At 41.3% G+C, this 16,153-nt stretch overlaps 1 protein-coding gene across 3 annotated transcripts in view; it reads right to left on the reverse strand.

The window, feature by feature from the left end:
- The window catches only part of LRRK1 (leucine rich repeat kinase 1), an 89,476-nt gene extending 73,690 nt beyond the window's left edge, over positions 1-15,786 (reverse strand). For 2 of the 3 annotated variants that reach the window (XR_015750798.1, XM_087972795.1), the window contains exons 1-6: positions 15,580-15,786; positions 7,272-7,435; positions 6,453-6,624; positions 5,424-5,603; positions 3,764-3,912; positions 2,025-2,251 (exon numbers count right to left, since the gene is read on the reverse strand). Coding sequence is in view for 2 of the 3 variants with exons in the window: in XM_087972795.1 (XP_087828921.1) it covers positions 2,025-2,251; positions 3,764-3,912; positions 5,424-5,603; positions 6,453-6,624; positions 7,272-7,435; positions 15,580-15,646 (959 nt within the window). In the remaining variant the exon portion in view is untranslated. The remainder of the gene's footprint in view (positions 1-2,024; positions 2,252-3,763; positions 3,913-5,423; positions 5,604-6,452; positions 6,625-7,271; positions 7,436-15,579) is intronic. The other variant, XM_087972796.1, reaches the window with a different exon arrangement.
- Between the last annotated feature and the right edge of the window lie 367 nt (positions 15,787-16,153).

A 16,153-nucleotide genomic window follows, 5' to 3' on the forward strand; every position in this document is an offset into this window, starting at 1 on the left:
TTATGAAGGATGTGCATTTAATTATAAAGTATTCTGTGAAATTAAAACATTAAAAGAATGAGGAAGGTATTGTAACAAGGTAGTTCACGTCAATGTTATGGGGTAAAAGAAAAAAAAGAAAAGAAAAATGTAACCAATGCTCAATACCTGCTGCAAAATGTATATATGTATATATATATATTTATTTATATGTTTGTTTGTTTCTTTTTAAATGTTTTAAATATATGAAACTTAAATAAACTTTATTTTAAAACTCTAAAAAAAAGAAAAGAAAAAGAAAAATCCATTAGACTAATGGAGCTATCAGACCTGCCTCAGCTAAGACCCTAGGAGAGAAAAACCCTCGACTCCATTTGGTTGAAGTGATTCTTTTACTATGGATTAGTGGTTGTAGCAAAAGCAAGGCTAGGTCTGAGTATTCCTCAGTAAAGTAACAAGCTTTTTCCCTGTTCAAGACCCTTCTCCCTGACCAGTGTGAGGCATCCAGAAAGTATCCATGATATCAATCACTTCGAGACATTTTGTCTCCAATTGATTTATTTAGAAACAGATCTGGCATGTCAAAGGCAATTTCCCAAAGTGAAATTATTTTTGTGCATTACACAGAATCCACCTTCTCTCTTCCCTTCTCTCCTCCCACTTCTACACTTCATAAATCACGAGAACCAATTAACTGCAACTGGAATTTCTTAATACGACATACAGAATAACCATGAACTTTTCATCTCCTCCATCCCTCCTTCCATGAAATGTGACAGCTGAATTTTAAAGTTGACAACCGGACTGTCAGTGTTCAATAGCATCCCGGTTTGATGTCTTGGGAACCGCTTTGATTGTAGACATGTCTTGAAGAGGTTTCTCATTCTTTCCCCAGCCAGGCGTCCCTGAGGCTGCTGAATCTGGCTGTTTAGCACCTCTGGGTTTCTGTCAGTATTATTCCCTCCCCCCTTATATCCTTCTTCTCTCTACCTGTACAATTTCCCCAATTTCCTCCACTCTCTCTGTTTATGACAGGATGCCAGCAAACTTATTGAGGCATAGTGAAGATAGCAGAGCTGACAAGAGGTTGTTGCTGTAATGATTAAATAACTTAAAACTTAAGTCCTTGTTCGTTTTAAAGGTGTTAACCATAGTCTCGATCTGGGTCATCTTTGGACACAAGACTCCTTAGCATCTGTTCTGACCTAGGCTTCACAAAATCACGAAACAGATTCCTTGTCCCATCAAAACCCCTTTTTATTAGGCTAATGTGAATTTCTATCATTCACATCCAACAAAGTCCCGGCAAAGAGTCTTTCAAGAGTAAATTACAACCATAGACCTTACCAGGCTTGGAGAGTTGCCAGGCCGATAGCTTCCAAGCGCAACGCTGTAAAAGAAAATACTTGGCAAGGAGACTCTGAGAGTCACGGACAAATCTTCACACTAATTAAACAAACTAATTGTCTCCTGCAAACACCACTGTCCTTTTGCTCCTCTTTATTCCCTGTTGGAGGGGCCATTCACCATCCACCTGTGTGCCTTTACTCCTGAGTCAACCTCTGTTCCTTAATTGTTCCCTTCTCCTGGCAGCTCTGTGCATGCGCACATCGGGAACAGGCCCCAGCTGTTCTTCTGCCTCACTGATCTTCGACTCCAAAGGCAGCTGATAACTGTCGGACGGCCCAGGCTCCATCTCTGCCTCTGATGCAGAGCCCTCGTCAGAGCCTTCCCCAGACTCCAGGACTGGCCCATGTTCCTCCCCAACCTCCTCACTGTCTGAGTCTACTGCCAGCTCCGATGGCCACTGGCCAGCACACAACAGCATCATTGCTCTCCTCATAAAAGGGCAGGCAAAGGCAGAATGGGCCATCCCAAGCATTGTCTTAGGGAACAAAGCAATTCAAAACAGCTGCTGAACTAAGACTGCATAGAGCTGAGTCAATTGGTAATGTCACCACTGTCACCACTGTCGTCATACAGCCTTTGCTTGATTCAAAGTACACTCTCCCAGGTAAATTTCTCTAAGAAGAAGGTCCACTTACTTTGTGCAGATGATTCCATCTGAGGACTGTACATCAAGCAGCTGTTTTAATCGGTTGTCAGAAAGGTTCAGTTTCTGAAGGTTCATCAGTCCCCAAGGGATGATGGATGGAAGGGAGGTCAGGTGATTAGTGGAGAGGTCCAGCTCCGTTATTTGACGGGAAAGATCTATCAGCCAATCAAAATCCACCCAAGGCAATCTGAGCTTTGACCAGTTCACAGAAAGACCCTGAAGATAAAGTGTTGAGGAACAGTTAATGGACATCAATAATTCTGGTTAAAAAGCAGGAAGACCCCGAAGATAAAGAGAGAAGGGACATTAGATGGGGATCATCAGCAACTCCAATTAAAAGCAGGTAAGAGTGACTTTCAGAGAAAAACAGAAACAGGAAAATTACTATATGGCTGAACATTTCTTACAATTTATTCAGGCTATGAATAGCAGGCTGAACTATTCTTTTTAGCCTCACCCAGGGTCCTGTGTGAATTCTGCTGCTAATTAGAGATTAATGCTTAAGGATATATTTCAGAACTGAAAGAAAAATATCAGCTGTCTTTTTTTTCTCACCACTATATTGCAATACACTGGTTTTTTAAAAATATCTCTGGGTTTGCAAACATTAACCCAGTAACACACAGTTTATTCTCCATCCTCATTTATTCACATTACTAAACCATAATGTAAATTTTTAAAAATCAGCTTGATATGTTGGGTGAAATCAGGTATTACAGTTTCCAAGCTACGGTGTACGGCTAAGCATAACTCCTGCCAAAATATGAATGTATGTATTGATTTGATTTGATCTGGTTTCATTTGATTTGATTTTAGTCTGCCACCATCAATAGATTCCTAAAGAATAATAATCAGGAAATAATGATCCATGCTACAGTAAGCACAAATAAGCGATTGTATAAAGATAACCTCAGAGCAAATAAAATATCATGTCATTATATATTGTATACTTATTTATTTCGATCAACATAAAATCGAAAGGCAGAAAAGACTAGGAGAAAATAACAAATAAAAAAGTAATAAAGTGCAGTCAAGATTCAACTATTCATTTTTCATCTATTGTGTTTTTGAACTTTACAAGCTATTTTTAAAAACTAATTTATAATATGAAATAGAAATGCAAAAGAAAGTCGAAGGAAAATAAGAGAGGAAGAAGAGAAGGGAAAATGTAAAGAAAAGGAAAAAAAGGAAAAAAGGAAAGAAAAGATATTGACTTCCAACTCCCTTTGCAGTAGAATAAGATACTAATATCAAACCTCAACCTCAACAAAAGTTTCATTTTTTTCTACCTCAAGCATAAAGTCCAGAAGCTGTTTCCAAGTAGAAACAAAAGTAATGGTGCTTTTTTTCCTTTAATCAGTCAATTTAGCCATCTTTGCTAACTCCATCAACTTTTGCAGCCATTCATCCATTGTGGGAATCAAAGTGCCCTTCTATAACCTTACAAACTATTCATATGTATTAAATGCAATTTTAGTAGAAATAGCATTTAGACTTCTATACCAGCCCTCTCTAAGCAGTTTAAAAAGTGCCTCCAACAATCTGGGCCCTCATTTTACCAACCTCGGAAGGATGGAAGGCTGAGTCAACCTTGAGCCGGTCAGAATCAAACTGTTGGCAGAGTTAGCCTGCAATACTACATCCTAACCACTGCGCCACCATGGCTACAAGTAGATAACAATTACAATAGTTAAACCATTTCTTTGCCCTCCCCCCAGCATGACTTACTGGTTTTGCCTGGACATTCCCGGATGAAGGAACTGGTTCAATGAAATGTTTGCAAAGAAGCCGTTTGCTCGCCTTGGGACAATCCATTAGTGTGTAGGAACAAAAGAATGAACCATTCTCCAGCAAAAAGGCAGCGATATTGTCATGGCCTAGCAAACACAGATAAGGGCTGAAGCTATGTTAAGCAATTAACATACAGGTTTTCCAAGACCGTTTTTTTTTAATGACTCAGTTCTGAAATACTCCAAAGCACTAGAAGGCAGGACAAGAAGCAATGGATGGAAACTGATCAAGGAGAGAAGCAATCTGGAATTAAAGAGAAATTTTCTGACAGTGAGAACAATTGATCAGTGGAACAACTTGCCTCCAGAAGTTATGAATGCTCCAATACTGGAAGTTTTAAAGAAGAGATTGGACAACCATTTGTCTAAAATGGTATAGGGCTTCCTGCTTGAGCAGGGGTTGGACTAGAAGATCTCCAAGATCCCTTCCAACTCTATTATTCTATTCTGAAAGTCATTCCTTAAAACAAGAATACAGCTAGTCCTCATTTAGTGAACAGAATTGGGACTGGCCACTTGATTGCTAAGTGAAGTGGTGACTAATGGAAACCACAATTGTGTTTACAATCTGACTTCAGCTTTTCTCTGCTTTACAGACCTGAGAAGTTTGTAAATGCGAGGATTGCTTGTTAAAGCTACTTTTCTTTTAATCACCACCGTAACTGCGAACTGCTAAATGAGTCGGTCACTGTTTATTTAATACAGCCTCATTCTCCAAGTTGAGACCTCAGTCCAGCCCTCCAGAATGGCCGCCAAACTATATTTGTGAATGCTAACCAACCAGCAGATGATTAAAATAACACAGGAAATAATCCTATCATATCAGTTGCTTTAACAGATGCAATGGATACAATTTTCAATTCAAAATTCAATTTGTATCCTGTCTTTTTCAGTTGTTAAGTAAATCTCTTGAGTTGTTGAGCTGGCTTCCCCACTGACTTTGTTTATCCAAAGGTCGTAAAAAGGGGTTGCATAACCCCAGGACAACACAACTCTCATAAATATGAACCAGTTGCCAAGCCTCCGACTGCAAATCACATGACCCTGGGAATGCTGCAACTTGATTTGGTGCCATTGTAACTTTGAACAGTCACTAAATGAACTGTTTGTAAGCTGAGGACTACTGTACTTTCAGTGGTGGGATTCAAAAAAATTTATTACTGGTTCTGTGGGCGTGGCTTGGTGGGCGTGGCATGTTGGGCATGGCATGGTTTGGTGGGCGTGGCAGGGGAAGGATACTGCAAAATCCCATTCCCTCCCCACCCCACTGACCTGCTTTCCAGCTCCGTTCTCCTGTGCAGGGCAACCAAAGAAGACCCAGCCAATCAGCTGGGACTTGGAAGGCAGAGAAGAGATGGGGTTGGCGGAGCCAGTCAGAGGTGGGATTTGCTGGTTCTCTGAACTACTCAAAATTTCTGCTACTGATTCTCCAGAACTGGTCAGAACCTGCTGAATACCACCTCTGTGTACTTTAAATACTACACCATGTATGCCCCAGTTCCACTTTTCTGGTAGCCATCCTCCCTTTTGGGAAAGTGGTCCCTGAGAGTCCCCCCAAAAGGAAGAAATCATCCCAGAAAGAACAAACCATCACACACCTTCTTGCATGGCGGCATAAAGTGGCAATCGAAGAAGGACCGGGAACTCATTCTTTCTCACAGCGTAGCTGTCAGGATCCGCTCTGTATGCCAGCACTAAGAGCTTAACCACTTCTAGATGGCCTTGTTGACAAGCCACCACCAGCATCCAATTCAGCAATTGCGAGATGTTCGTTGCACCTATCAAAATGAGCATTCATGGACTGATGTTATAACAACCATGACTTGTTTGGGCAAAGACAACGTGTGAATTTTTCTGGACTGGTTTTGGCTTAGCATGTTGTGCAAATGCACTGTTCATCATCTCCATTAACAACCCCATAATCCCTTGTGGGTGGAGTCTGGAAAACTGAATGGAGCTGAGTGTTTAATGGCCAGGTGTCCTTCCTGTTACCAATGTAGAGGTTTTTTTTCCAGAAGATATATTCTCATTGTGCCTAGAGAGAGAAATATCTGCCACTACCTAAGATCGAACTCACAGCCTCACAGCTTCCTGATTGTGAGACGAGAGCTCCCCATCTAAGGCCACCGCACTATTCACACTACCAAAAGCACGGTTTGTTGAACACATCTTGGCAGCTTCTTCCATAAGCAGGTAGTCCTCGATGTATGGCCACATTTGACCCCAAAATTGAGGTTGCTAAGTGAGAAATTTGTTAGGTGAGTTTTGCCTCATTTTACAACTTTTCTTGCCACAGTTGTTAAGTGAATCACTGTAGTTGTTAATTCATCAAACTGTTTGTTTAGTGAACTCTGGCTTCCCCGTTGACTTTGCTGGCCAGAAGTTCGCAAAAGGGGATCACGTGACCCCAGGACATTGCAACCGTCCTAAATATGAGTCAATTGCCAATTTTGATCGCATGAATATGGGGATCCTACTACGGCCATAAGTGTGAAAACTGATCGTAAATAACTTTTTTTCAGTGCCATTGTGAATTTGAATGGTCACTAAATGAACTCTTGTAAGTTGAGGAGTACATGACGTAAGTAAAAGTGTATGGAAAGAGAAGGGCTAGAAACTCAACCTACCAAGAAAAGATTCTAGCAATTCTTGTACTACGTCCTTATGTCCAAAATACGCAGCTACCACTGCTGGGTTATCATCACTGGGTTCAGGGCTTATGGTCACACCTGTCTCCTTTAACAAGTATCTCACGGCCAGCAGGTCCCCATAGGTGGTTGAAAGGCTCAACAGGTGCCCCTGATTTGAGAAAGGGAAGCATAAATTTTTTTTTAATTTTAATTTTTAATTTTAATTTTTTTTTTAATTTTGAGATCAGAAGTCCTCAAAACCTTCAACTCCTTCAAACTTTCAGAGGCCAAGTAAAGATAGTCCAGTTCTTGGGCCCTCACCTTCTGTTTTTTTAAATTTACATATGTATATATGTAAATTTAAATTTACATATGTATATTTCTGTATATTATTATTATTATTAATATTAATATTATTAATATCTGCCCATGTTGTGTGTGAACAGAGTTGGTTCTGGGTATCATTCATATCAATCCAATTCACAGTAACAATATTAGTCATCTCTATCACGTTTATCAAATTTAAGTAATCCTCATTATATTGTTTAAACATACATTTAAAAAATGCCTAACCTCTATAGACTTCTAATCTTTCTATTATTTTTATTTATTCTATGAACATTTATATTCTAATATTTCCCCTATCTAATTTTATGTCTGCCTCTTTCAGTTTACGATCACTCTACAATAGTATTTAAAGGGCAATTCTTTCTGTCCATTGTCTCTTATTCTCTTTAGTGCTTCAATTCGTTCATATTAATCCAATTCCCAGTAACAGTATTAGTAAGCTCTATCACATTTATCAACTTCATCAACCTTCTCCTCTTGAGAGAGATTCCTCCTGCTGGCTGCTTGGACCAGCTGTAGAGCAGCCTCCAAGTCTCCACTTCGGTAGAGACTCTGAATGGTCTCGCTTGCAGAGGTCTGGCCAGGGGAGAGAGACTCCATTGTGGACGGTTGAACACCCACGTCCGACAATTCTGTACACAAAGGATAAAAGATATTTAATAGGAATGACAACAAGACTGACAAATAGGTAAGAACGATCAGGCACGAGAATAGGTAGTCCTTGACTTACAACAGTTCATTTAGTGACCATTCAAAGTGAGAATGGCACTGCAAAAATGACTTATGAGCTTTTTTCACACTTATGACCATTGCACTGTCCCCATCTGATCAAAATTCAGATGCTTGGCAGGTCAGAGGTGGGATTCAGCAGGTTCTGACCAGTTCTGGAGAACCGGTAGCAAAAATTTTGAGTAGTTTGGAGAACCGGCAAATACCACCTATGACTAGAGATTTTATAATATCCTTCCCCTGCCACACCCACCAAGCCACACCCACCAAGCCATGCCCACAGAACTGGTAGTAAAAAAAAATTGAATCCCACCATTGTGGCAAGTGGCTCATATTTATGACGGTTACAGTGCCCTGGGGTCATGTGATCACTTTTGTGATTTTTCTGACAAGCGGTGTCAATGGGGAAGCCAAATTCACTTAACAACTTAGCTTATTAGCTACAGATTTATTTAACAATAGATTAGTGGAGTGGAGTGGAGTGGAGTGGAGTGGAGTGGAGTGGAATGGAATGGAATGGAATGGAATAGAATAGAATAGAATAGAATAGAATAGAATAGAATAAGTATTTATTAGTATTTATTTATTAGTATTATCTGCTTTAGAGTAGAATAGAATACAGAATAGAATTTTTTATTGTCACTTTAAATATACACTAATCAGCATACATTAAAATGAGATTTTGTTGCATTCAGCTCTCAAAAGATAACCCTTATGCATATACCCACATACACACACATATATGACACAAGGAAACATCACAGTCTAGTTTGAATGTATACAAATACATGGTGGGGGTAGGGGGAAGAACCCTGCAAATGTACAAGACAGATGGCATAAGGAACAAAGCTATGGCCAGAAAAGTGGGCCCAAACTCATTTAACAACTGCCTCGCTTAGTAACAGAAATGTTGGGCTGAATTGTGGTCATTAAAGTTAAGGAATTACCTGAAACTAGGAACAGCAGCTTAGTTCAACGCACTACAAGTTTATTACATGCTAGCTATACAGTTGGCACATTTTATATATTGTCTGCCAACTTTCATTCTGCTTTGAATCTTTAAAAAACAAAAGCAATTAAAAAAACCCTAACCAAACTAATCAGCATGAATGAAAGGAAAGATGAAAGGAAAGAGTGGAAAGTCCTTGCAATGTATGTATTTTTTTGAAATGAAAGGAACAAAGCAACTTCCTTATTATTTCTACCAATGGTACTTTCCATGGGTTGATTCCTAATCAAACAGAGGTACTGTCTCAGCCAATGAAGGCAGGCCAGATCAGGGACCCAAGGTTTTTACAACTCTAGGAGTTGTAAAAAGTACTTTATTTATTTACCCCCATTCATTGCTAAAAGGACAACTGTCATACAGGAATATCTCAAGGAGCTCCAAAGTAAAGCAGACATTAGGGTTATCTATAGAAGTCTAAGGGACGCGGTGGCTCAATGGCTAAGACACTGAACATCGATCAGACAGATCGGCAGTTTGGCAGTTCGAATCCCTAGCACTGCATAACGGAGTGAGCTCCCATTATTTGTCCCAGCTTCTGCCAACCTAGCAGTTCAAAAGCATGTAAAAATGCAAGTAGAAAAATAGGGACCCCTTTGGTGGGAAGGTAACAGTGTTCCATGCACTTTCGGCATTTAGTCATGTCAGCCACATGACCACGGAGACGTCTTCAGACAGCGCTGGCTCTTCGGCTTTGTAACGGAGATGAGCACCATCCCCTAGAGCCAGAAACATCTAGCACATATGTGCGAGGGGAACCTTTACCTTTTACCTTATAGAAGTCAACCAATATCCTTGAAAACCGACAGCTTTGGCTACCCATCAAATCTTCCTCGTCAATTATTCAAAAGGGAATCCACGTCCGGAGACATAGGAGAGATGGCTTTGGGGAGTTGCAAAGGCATCCACAATTTTTGCAGAGTAATTCTCAGACCTCCGAGAGTGTTTGAAGGATGCACAGAAAAAGGCAGCTCTAAAATTCAGGCAGGCAAAAGCTGAACACTTTAGCTGAAGGCTGGCTTCAGCAACCGGCATGTGTTTTATTACCCAAAGTAGGTAACATCATCTGTGCTAGTCACTAGAATTCACTAGTTTGGGTAATGAAACAATCAAGCTCACCAAGGACCCCTCAATTCAAGCCTGAGCTACAAATATTTATTGGGACTGGCATGCTTCTACAAGCAGCATGTACATACAGTCACACAGGCTTTCTTTTGGCCCAACAGAGGATTACAAACAACTTCAAATTGCCTTTGATGCCCTTGACTTCATGTTAATGCAACCAAAAGTGCTGTTTTAGCTTTCTGCTGCCACCACTTGAAAATCCTGGTCAAGAAAGAGTCCCATCAGGGGATGCTTGTTAGAGATCTCCCTCCTCCTCCTCCTTCCTCCTCCTCCTCCTCCTCCTCCTCCTCCTCTCCACAAACCCCATTCTCTTCTAGCACTGATGATGTTACCTAGTTTGGGTAATGAAATGTTTGCAAGAAAACAACCAAGCTCAGAGAGTACCAAGGACCCCATAGTGGTCCTCCTCCTCCTCCTCTTCCTCCTCTTCTTTCTCCTCTCCACAAACCCCATTCCCTTCTAGCACTGATGATATTACCTAGTTTGGATAATGAAAAGTCTGCAAGGAAACCAACAAGCTCAGAGAGCACCAAGGACCCCACAGTCCTCCCCTCCTTCTCCACCTCCACTTCCTCTCCCTTCTCCTCCTTCTCCCCCTCCTCCTCCACCACTACCAATTTGGTACCAGCAAAGGGTTCATGAGAAATATATCACCATGTGTTGTCCATCTACAGTATTTTTAATTTATAATGAAATTCAACATCTGGAACAAACCAATACTTTTTAATATAGCTATAAACGTCTATACTCTTCCACCATTGAGGGCTTTCAATACAACTAATAAAAATGGAAAACGAAAATCAAGTAGCACAAAACCTTTATGCAATTAGCAGCAAAACAACAACTTTATTTATTTATTTGCTGATCACATTTATACAGTCGCTCATCTCACCAGAGATGACTGTAGTATTTGGAGAGAAAAGCAAACAGCTCAATAAAAGATGTTAAGCCTCCATAGCTTTTATCTTTGTATCCTTTTATTCCTTGTACAAGGAATTTTAGCCCTGAAGATCCTTAAGACACCTATTTGCACAATGCAAACTTTACTACACACACACACACACACACACACACACACACACACACACAAAGGGTTTCAATAACAATTCTGACATTTCTGCAAGGTGCAAAGGTGGAGTGCAGGAATTTGAAGTTAGGCAGCTCTGGACAGAATTCACATCAAATTATTCCTGCATAGAATTCACCTTCATGTCATTCTGCTTGCAAGGGTATCTCCAAACCTCTGGCAGCAAAGAGAGCATTAGTTCCCTTTGGAATCCACACAATCTGATCTTTCTCAATGGGAGCTCGGAAAATGTCAAGATTATTAACTTGACAAAGCCTGCGCATGCCTCTCCTGAGCTGTCTTAGCATCCTGCCACTCGAAAGTATCTTCCTTTGTCAGAAGGGAAGAGAGACTTTTCATTTTGGTGGCAACAAATCCACGCAATGTCCCTTAGCAGTGATATGTGAGCATCCGCAGTGTCAGATACAAATAGAACGACCCATTTTAGAGTGATTTCTTAATAGTCCATTTTTTATTTATCTCCAAAGCCAATAAAGGGAGGAGAGCCCATGACTTAGAGGTTAATATGCAAGCAGCCTGGGTTCAAAACCCAGAAAGGGTATGGCTAGTTGAGGAGAGCTAAATAGCTTGGAATCGGGAGTGGGCTGCTGTGGTTTTGCCCTGGTTCAGGAGGACCTGTTGCTAATGTTACGTCTGGTTCAGCGAACCGCCAAATCCCATTCCTGTCTGGCTCCTCCCACCCTGCTCTGCCCCTCCCACCCCACCCCTCCCAGGAGTCTCCACACGGCCCGATTTGGATGCGAGGTAAGTGCAGGGCCCATGTGGAGGCTTGGGGAAGGGAAAAAATTGGCCTCCCGGAAGCAGAAATGGGCCCGTTTCTGGTTTTTGGAGGGCATCCGGACCCCGGGGGAGGCAGTTTTTGCCCTTCCAGAGGCTCGAGGAAAGCCTCCGGAGCCTGGAGTAGGTGAAAATGCCCCCCCCCCCTGGTGCAGGAGGTCGACTAGGCCACGCCTACAATAGCCACGCCCACCCAGCAAACGGACAGAGAACCCATTGCTGAAATTTTTGAAGCTCACCCCTACTTGAAATCCACTATTGACCTCACCCCATTCCTAAGAGGTCTGTAAGGGGTGTGCATAAGTGCACCATCATACCTACCGTCCCTGTCCTATTGTCCCCATTTATTTGTACCTATTTCCTGTATTCTTACTCATGTTTATACTTATACCTATAATTATAAGTGATTGACAAATCAAATAAATAAATAAATAGATCTATACTAGTCTCCCTTTATTTCTTTGTCAGTAAAATATAAATTCAACTCCAAAGTTAAATTACCAAATAGAGGTGAGTGGGTGGGGGGATAAAAAAAATAAAGTTAACGAAAACATTTCTTATAAAGACTGCCAGGGTGCCTCTGCATTAAACAGCTTTCTTGAATGTCTTCTTTGATAAGATGCAAAGTGGAATTTGCATTTGAACCGGAGTTGTACTTTCAACGAAGAGCCAATATAACACGAGCACTTGAAAGCATACACAACACTGCAGAGTGTAAGATGAGAAAAAAAGGGCAGCTTCAACAGGCTTCTCAGTTAATGGATAACAAATCAGAAGATATTGACTTTCTGCTAATCTTAAAACTTCAAGATAGGCTCACCCAATGAAACCTGCGTTTCACAGCAAGGAAAATGGATTTTTGTGACTACAGCAACCCAGTTTCAAATTAAATTATGTCCTGGGGGTTTCTCGACCCCCCCCCCCAATATCTCAGCTTGTGTGCTACATTCATTTTCCTCATCCAGATGAGGAAACCGACCAACTTCACAAGGTTATTATAGAAACGACTTGATTTTCTTGTGAAATTCACTAAAGGACTAAAACCTCTTTACACAACTAAATAATACAGCACTGTGGACTACATTAAAGGTAAAAGGTAAAGGTTCCCCTTGCACATACGTGCTAGTCGTTTCTGGCTCTAGGGGGCAGTGCTCATTTCTGTTACAAAGCTGAAGAGCCAGCGCTGTCCAAAGACGTCTCCGTGGTCATGTGGCCGGCATGACTAAATGCCGAAGGCACACAGAGTGCTGTTACCTTCCCACCAAAGTGGTTCCTATTTTTCTATTTTCATTTTTTACATGCTTTCGAACTGCTAGGTTGGCAGAAGCTGGGACAAGTAACAAGAGCTCACTCCGTTACGCAGTGCTAGGGATTCGAACTGTCGAATTGCTGACCTTTCTGATCGACAAGCTCAGTGTCTTAGCCACTGAGCCTTGTGGGCTATATTAAGTTTCCATCATTTATCCAATGTCCTCATTTTCATGGAGACTTTACCTGGAGCTCTCCATCTCTTGGAACAGGAAACTCTTCTTCTTATATTCAGATACAGATGACACCACTCAAAACTTATCACATCTGTATTGATCTTTTTTGGTATTGTGGTGACCAGAATTGGATGCGCTATTCCAAGCATGGTCTCAGCAGTGAACCATAAAGCGGTACTATCACTTCATGTGATAGGCTGTTGATGCAGCCTAGGACTGTGTTGGCTTTTTTGGCAACGGCAGCACACTGTGTTGGCCCATATTTAAGTGGTTGTCCACTAGAACACCTAGATCCCTCTCCCTGCTGTTGAGCCAGGAACCAGTGGTGGGATTCAAAGATTTTTACCACCAGTTCGGTGAGCGTGGCTTGGTGAGCATTCTTTGTGCACGTGCACACACTTTGCATGCGTGCGTGTGCCAAATGAACGCTTTACGCAGGCGCAGAGGTGTTCCAACTCGCTTTCTGCAAGCCTGCACTCTCCCTGTCGTTTCAGCAGCTGCTGCACAGCACACTCTGCTGTGTCACGCAAAGCAGCTGTGCTTCAAAAGCAGGGAATAAAAGTGAGTATGGGAGCCCGGATAGGCAGGTGGGCCCAATAGCAGAGCAGTGGAGAGAACCAGTTCGGCCTCCGCTGCTCATTGGCACTACCAGCTCGGGAGAACCGGGCCGAACCAGTGGAATACCACCACTGCCAGAACCACTGAATTCCTGAAGTATCTTGAGGACGTTGTCTCTTTAAATGAGTCATACCAACTAGTGGATCTGCCCTTCGATCACACTCCCCTCTCCTTGGTGAAATCAAACAAATGAATGGAGGAGTAAGACTGAAAAGGCAGTGCTTTGTATTCTCCAATTTAAAGTACAGGCTAATGCCTTTGAACCAGAATCAGGCTACAAAAAACACCATGCTAGCAAGATCATGCTAGACAAACAGTGCATCAAAGGAAAGGCTCATGTTACATAGCTGTCAGCTTTCTAGGTAGACCCGGTGCCACACTTGCCACAAGTTAAACCTCTAAGTACACATGACCCATATAAGATCTATACATATCTACTTTCTGCTTTAACTGCTATTCCTTCTGTCTTGTTCTCGATATAACTCCTGCCTCCACTTCAGAAAAACCAAAAAAAACCCCACATCCCAACCCACAACTTGACAGATCTAGCTTCACTTTGGAAAGCTCTGCAGGCTTTCCAGACTGTTCACTGGGTAAAGGTCCAGCTCTCCATCAACAGATACCTGCAAGAACCAAGAACCAACTCAAGACATTTTTCAGCCTAAGGGGATCTTAACAAATGGCATTTGTCCTCCTACGTAAAACATGATACACAAAAATCACAAGATACTTAGGCTTGTGGCACAGAAAACCCCATAGACACATTTCTCTGCATCTGTAGCAGAGCAAATTAAACAAAAGTGAAGAAAGTGATGATCTGCTAATTGGATATCCAAACCTGCTATTTGAAGAGACCGTTTCATTTTCCTTAGTGGCAGGACTAACTTGCTCACAAAAGACCCTGAATGTGTGTGGGGAAAACCACAAACCTTTTGCCAATATGGGACGGAAGAATTTATCCTGCTCCTGTATATTCCCACAACATGCATATGAAGTTTTTGAGCTGAGTTTCTGCAGTCCATCAACCATGAACCATAAAAAAAAAAAGTTGGATTGGCACACTAGAATAATAACCCCCCCAAAATCCAAACATAATTAACAGCAGCCAAGTTTTGTATCAGTTGCGAATGCAGCTGCTAGCTCTTACACTCACTTGGTTGAGTGTGTTTTGCCAACAGTCTGTAAGTAACTCCCTTGGATTGGAAAAAGAAGGATGATGTGAGGGAGAAAAACATAGTTAGGGAACTCCATGTCCTTCCTTCACACTGGTCCATGTAAGTTGGAAGAAATATCCAGGTCCAGGCACTGGAGACAAAATGGAGGCTGGAGGCTGATTGGAAAGAAGGCCCATTTATTAATGAAGCAGAACCACCAAGCATGTGGGATTCTGGGTATCTGACCACATGGAGTTGAGAGTGAGGGGTATTTATACCTTCTCTTGGGCTTTGAACATGAGCTTCCTGTTCTTGTACAAGAACATGTATTCTATTGGCTGTTGCCAGACTCCCATGGTGCCATGTAGTTGGCTCTGTAGATTGTCTGAGCTAGGTTTGGTTGAAGTTTGGAGGATGATCCAATGGAGGGGCTTGTTGGGCCATTCCTATTGTGGCTGAGGGCTAACCCTAGCTTTGTTCAGACCTTGCTGCAGGGATTTTCTTATGAATAGAGCTATCTCTATCTTTATCTCTTAAGTGCTGACATCTGCTGTGGGCTATTTAAAAAGGTGAGGACTATTAACAGTGAGTTTGCTCTCTGCCTTTAAAAAAACATTTCTCCATTTCTTACCCAGGGAAATATAATATTCTGCCTTTTTAATATTTTCTAAAACATTCCATTCTTCTAGGAGCGGGGTGGGTGCTAACTTTCCACATAGGGATTCATCCCACTTGACCAAAACCTTCATTGACTAATGGATAAATAGAAAAACAGGCATGCTGGTTTCATGCTTACCTTCTTGTTCCTCTCTGGGATTCTCGCCATTTTCTGCAGATTCCTCTCTCCTGACACACCAATACATTCTCGGCGCTTGGCAGAAAGTTTTAAACCATCAACACTCCAACACTTCTAATATCTGAAACATCGTCTGCAAAGCCAGGCTAGCATAATCCATCTTCAGAGCACCAAACTATGCGTCACAGCTCAGAAGGGAATGGCTGTTTTTTTTAAAAAAAGAGTTAAACAAAGAGAGTAATCCAAATTAATTTTCCTTTATTAAACAAATCCACAGAAAACAGTAATAGTGAAGATTAATATTTTTTTAATGCAAATCTAGTTTATTTCAGGAATAAATATAGTACACTTTCTCTAAAGTGTTTTAGCCCTATTTTCCTGGAAATCTTAGTGGAAATTTTAGTGTGTTGTATAAATATTAATACATTGTAACAAATGGATTTTTCTGAATTACGGAATGGGTTTTGTACTCTCTAGCTGCTTATATAATTTTAAGGCTTATTTCCACTGTATGTGAATTTGTAATACAGGAAGATGGGATTTAAATATATTATGTTTTTCCTGAAGTGTTCTA

Source organism: Notechis scutatus, chromosome 11, assembly GCF_049901735.1.
Source record: "Notechis scutatus isolate UNSWTSFEM ecotype Mainland chromosome 11, rNotScu1.2, whole genome shotgun sequence".
Lineage (NCBI taxonomy): Eukaryota > Metazoa > Chordata > Lepidosauria > Squamata > Elapidae > Notechis > Notechis scutatus.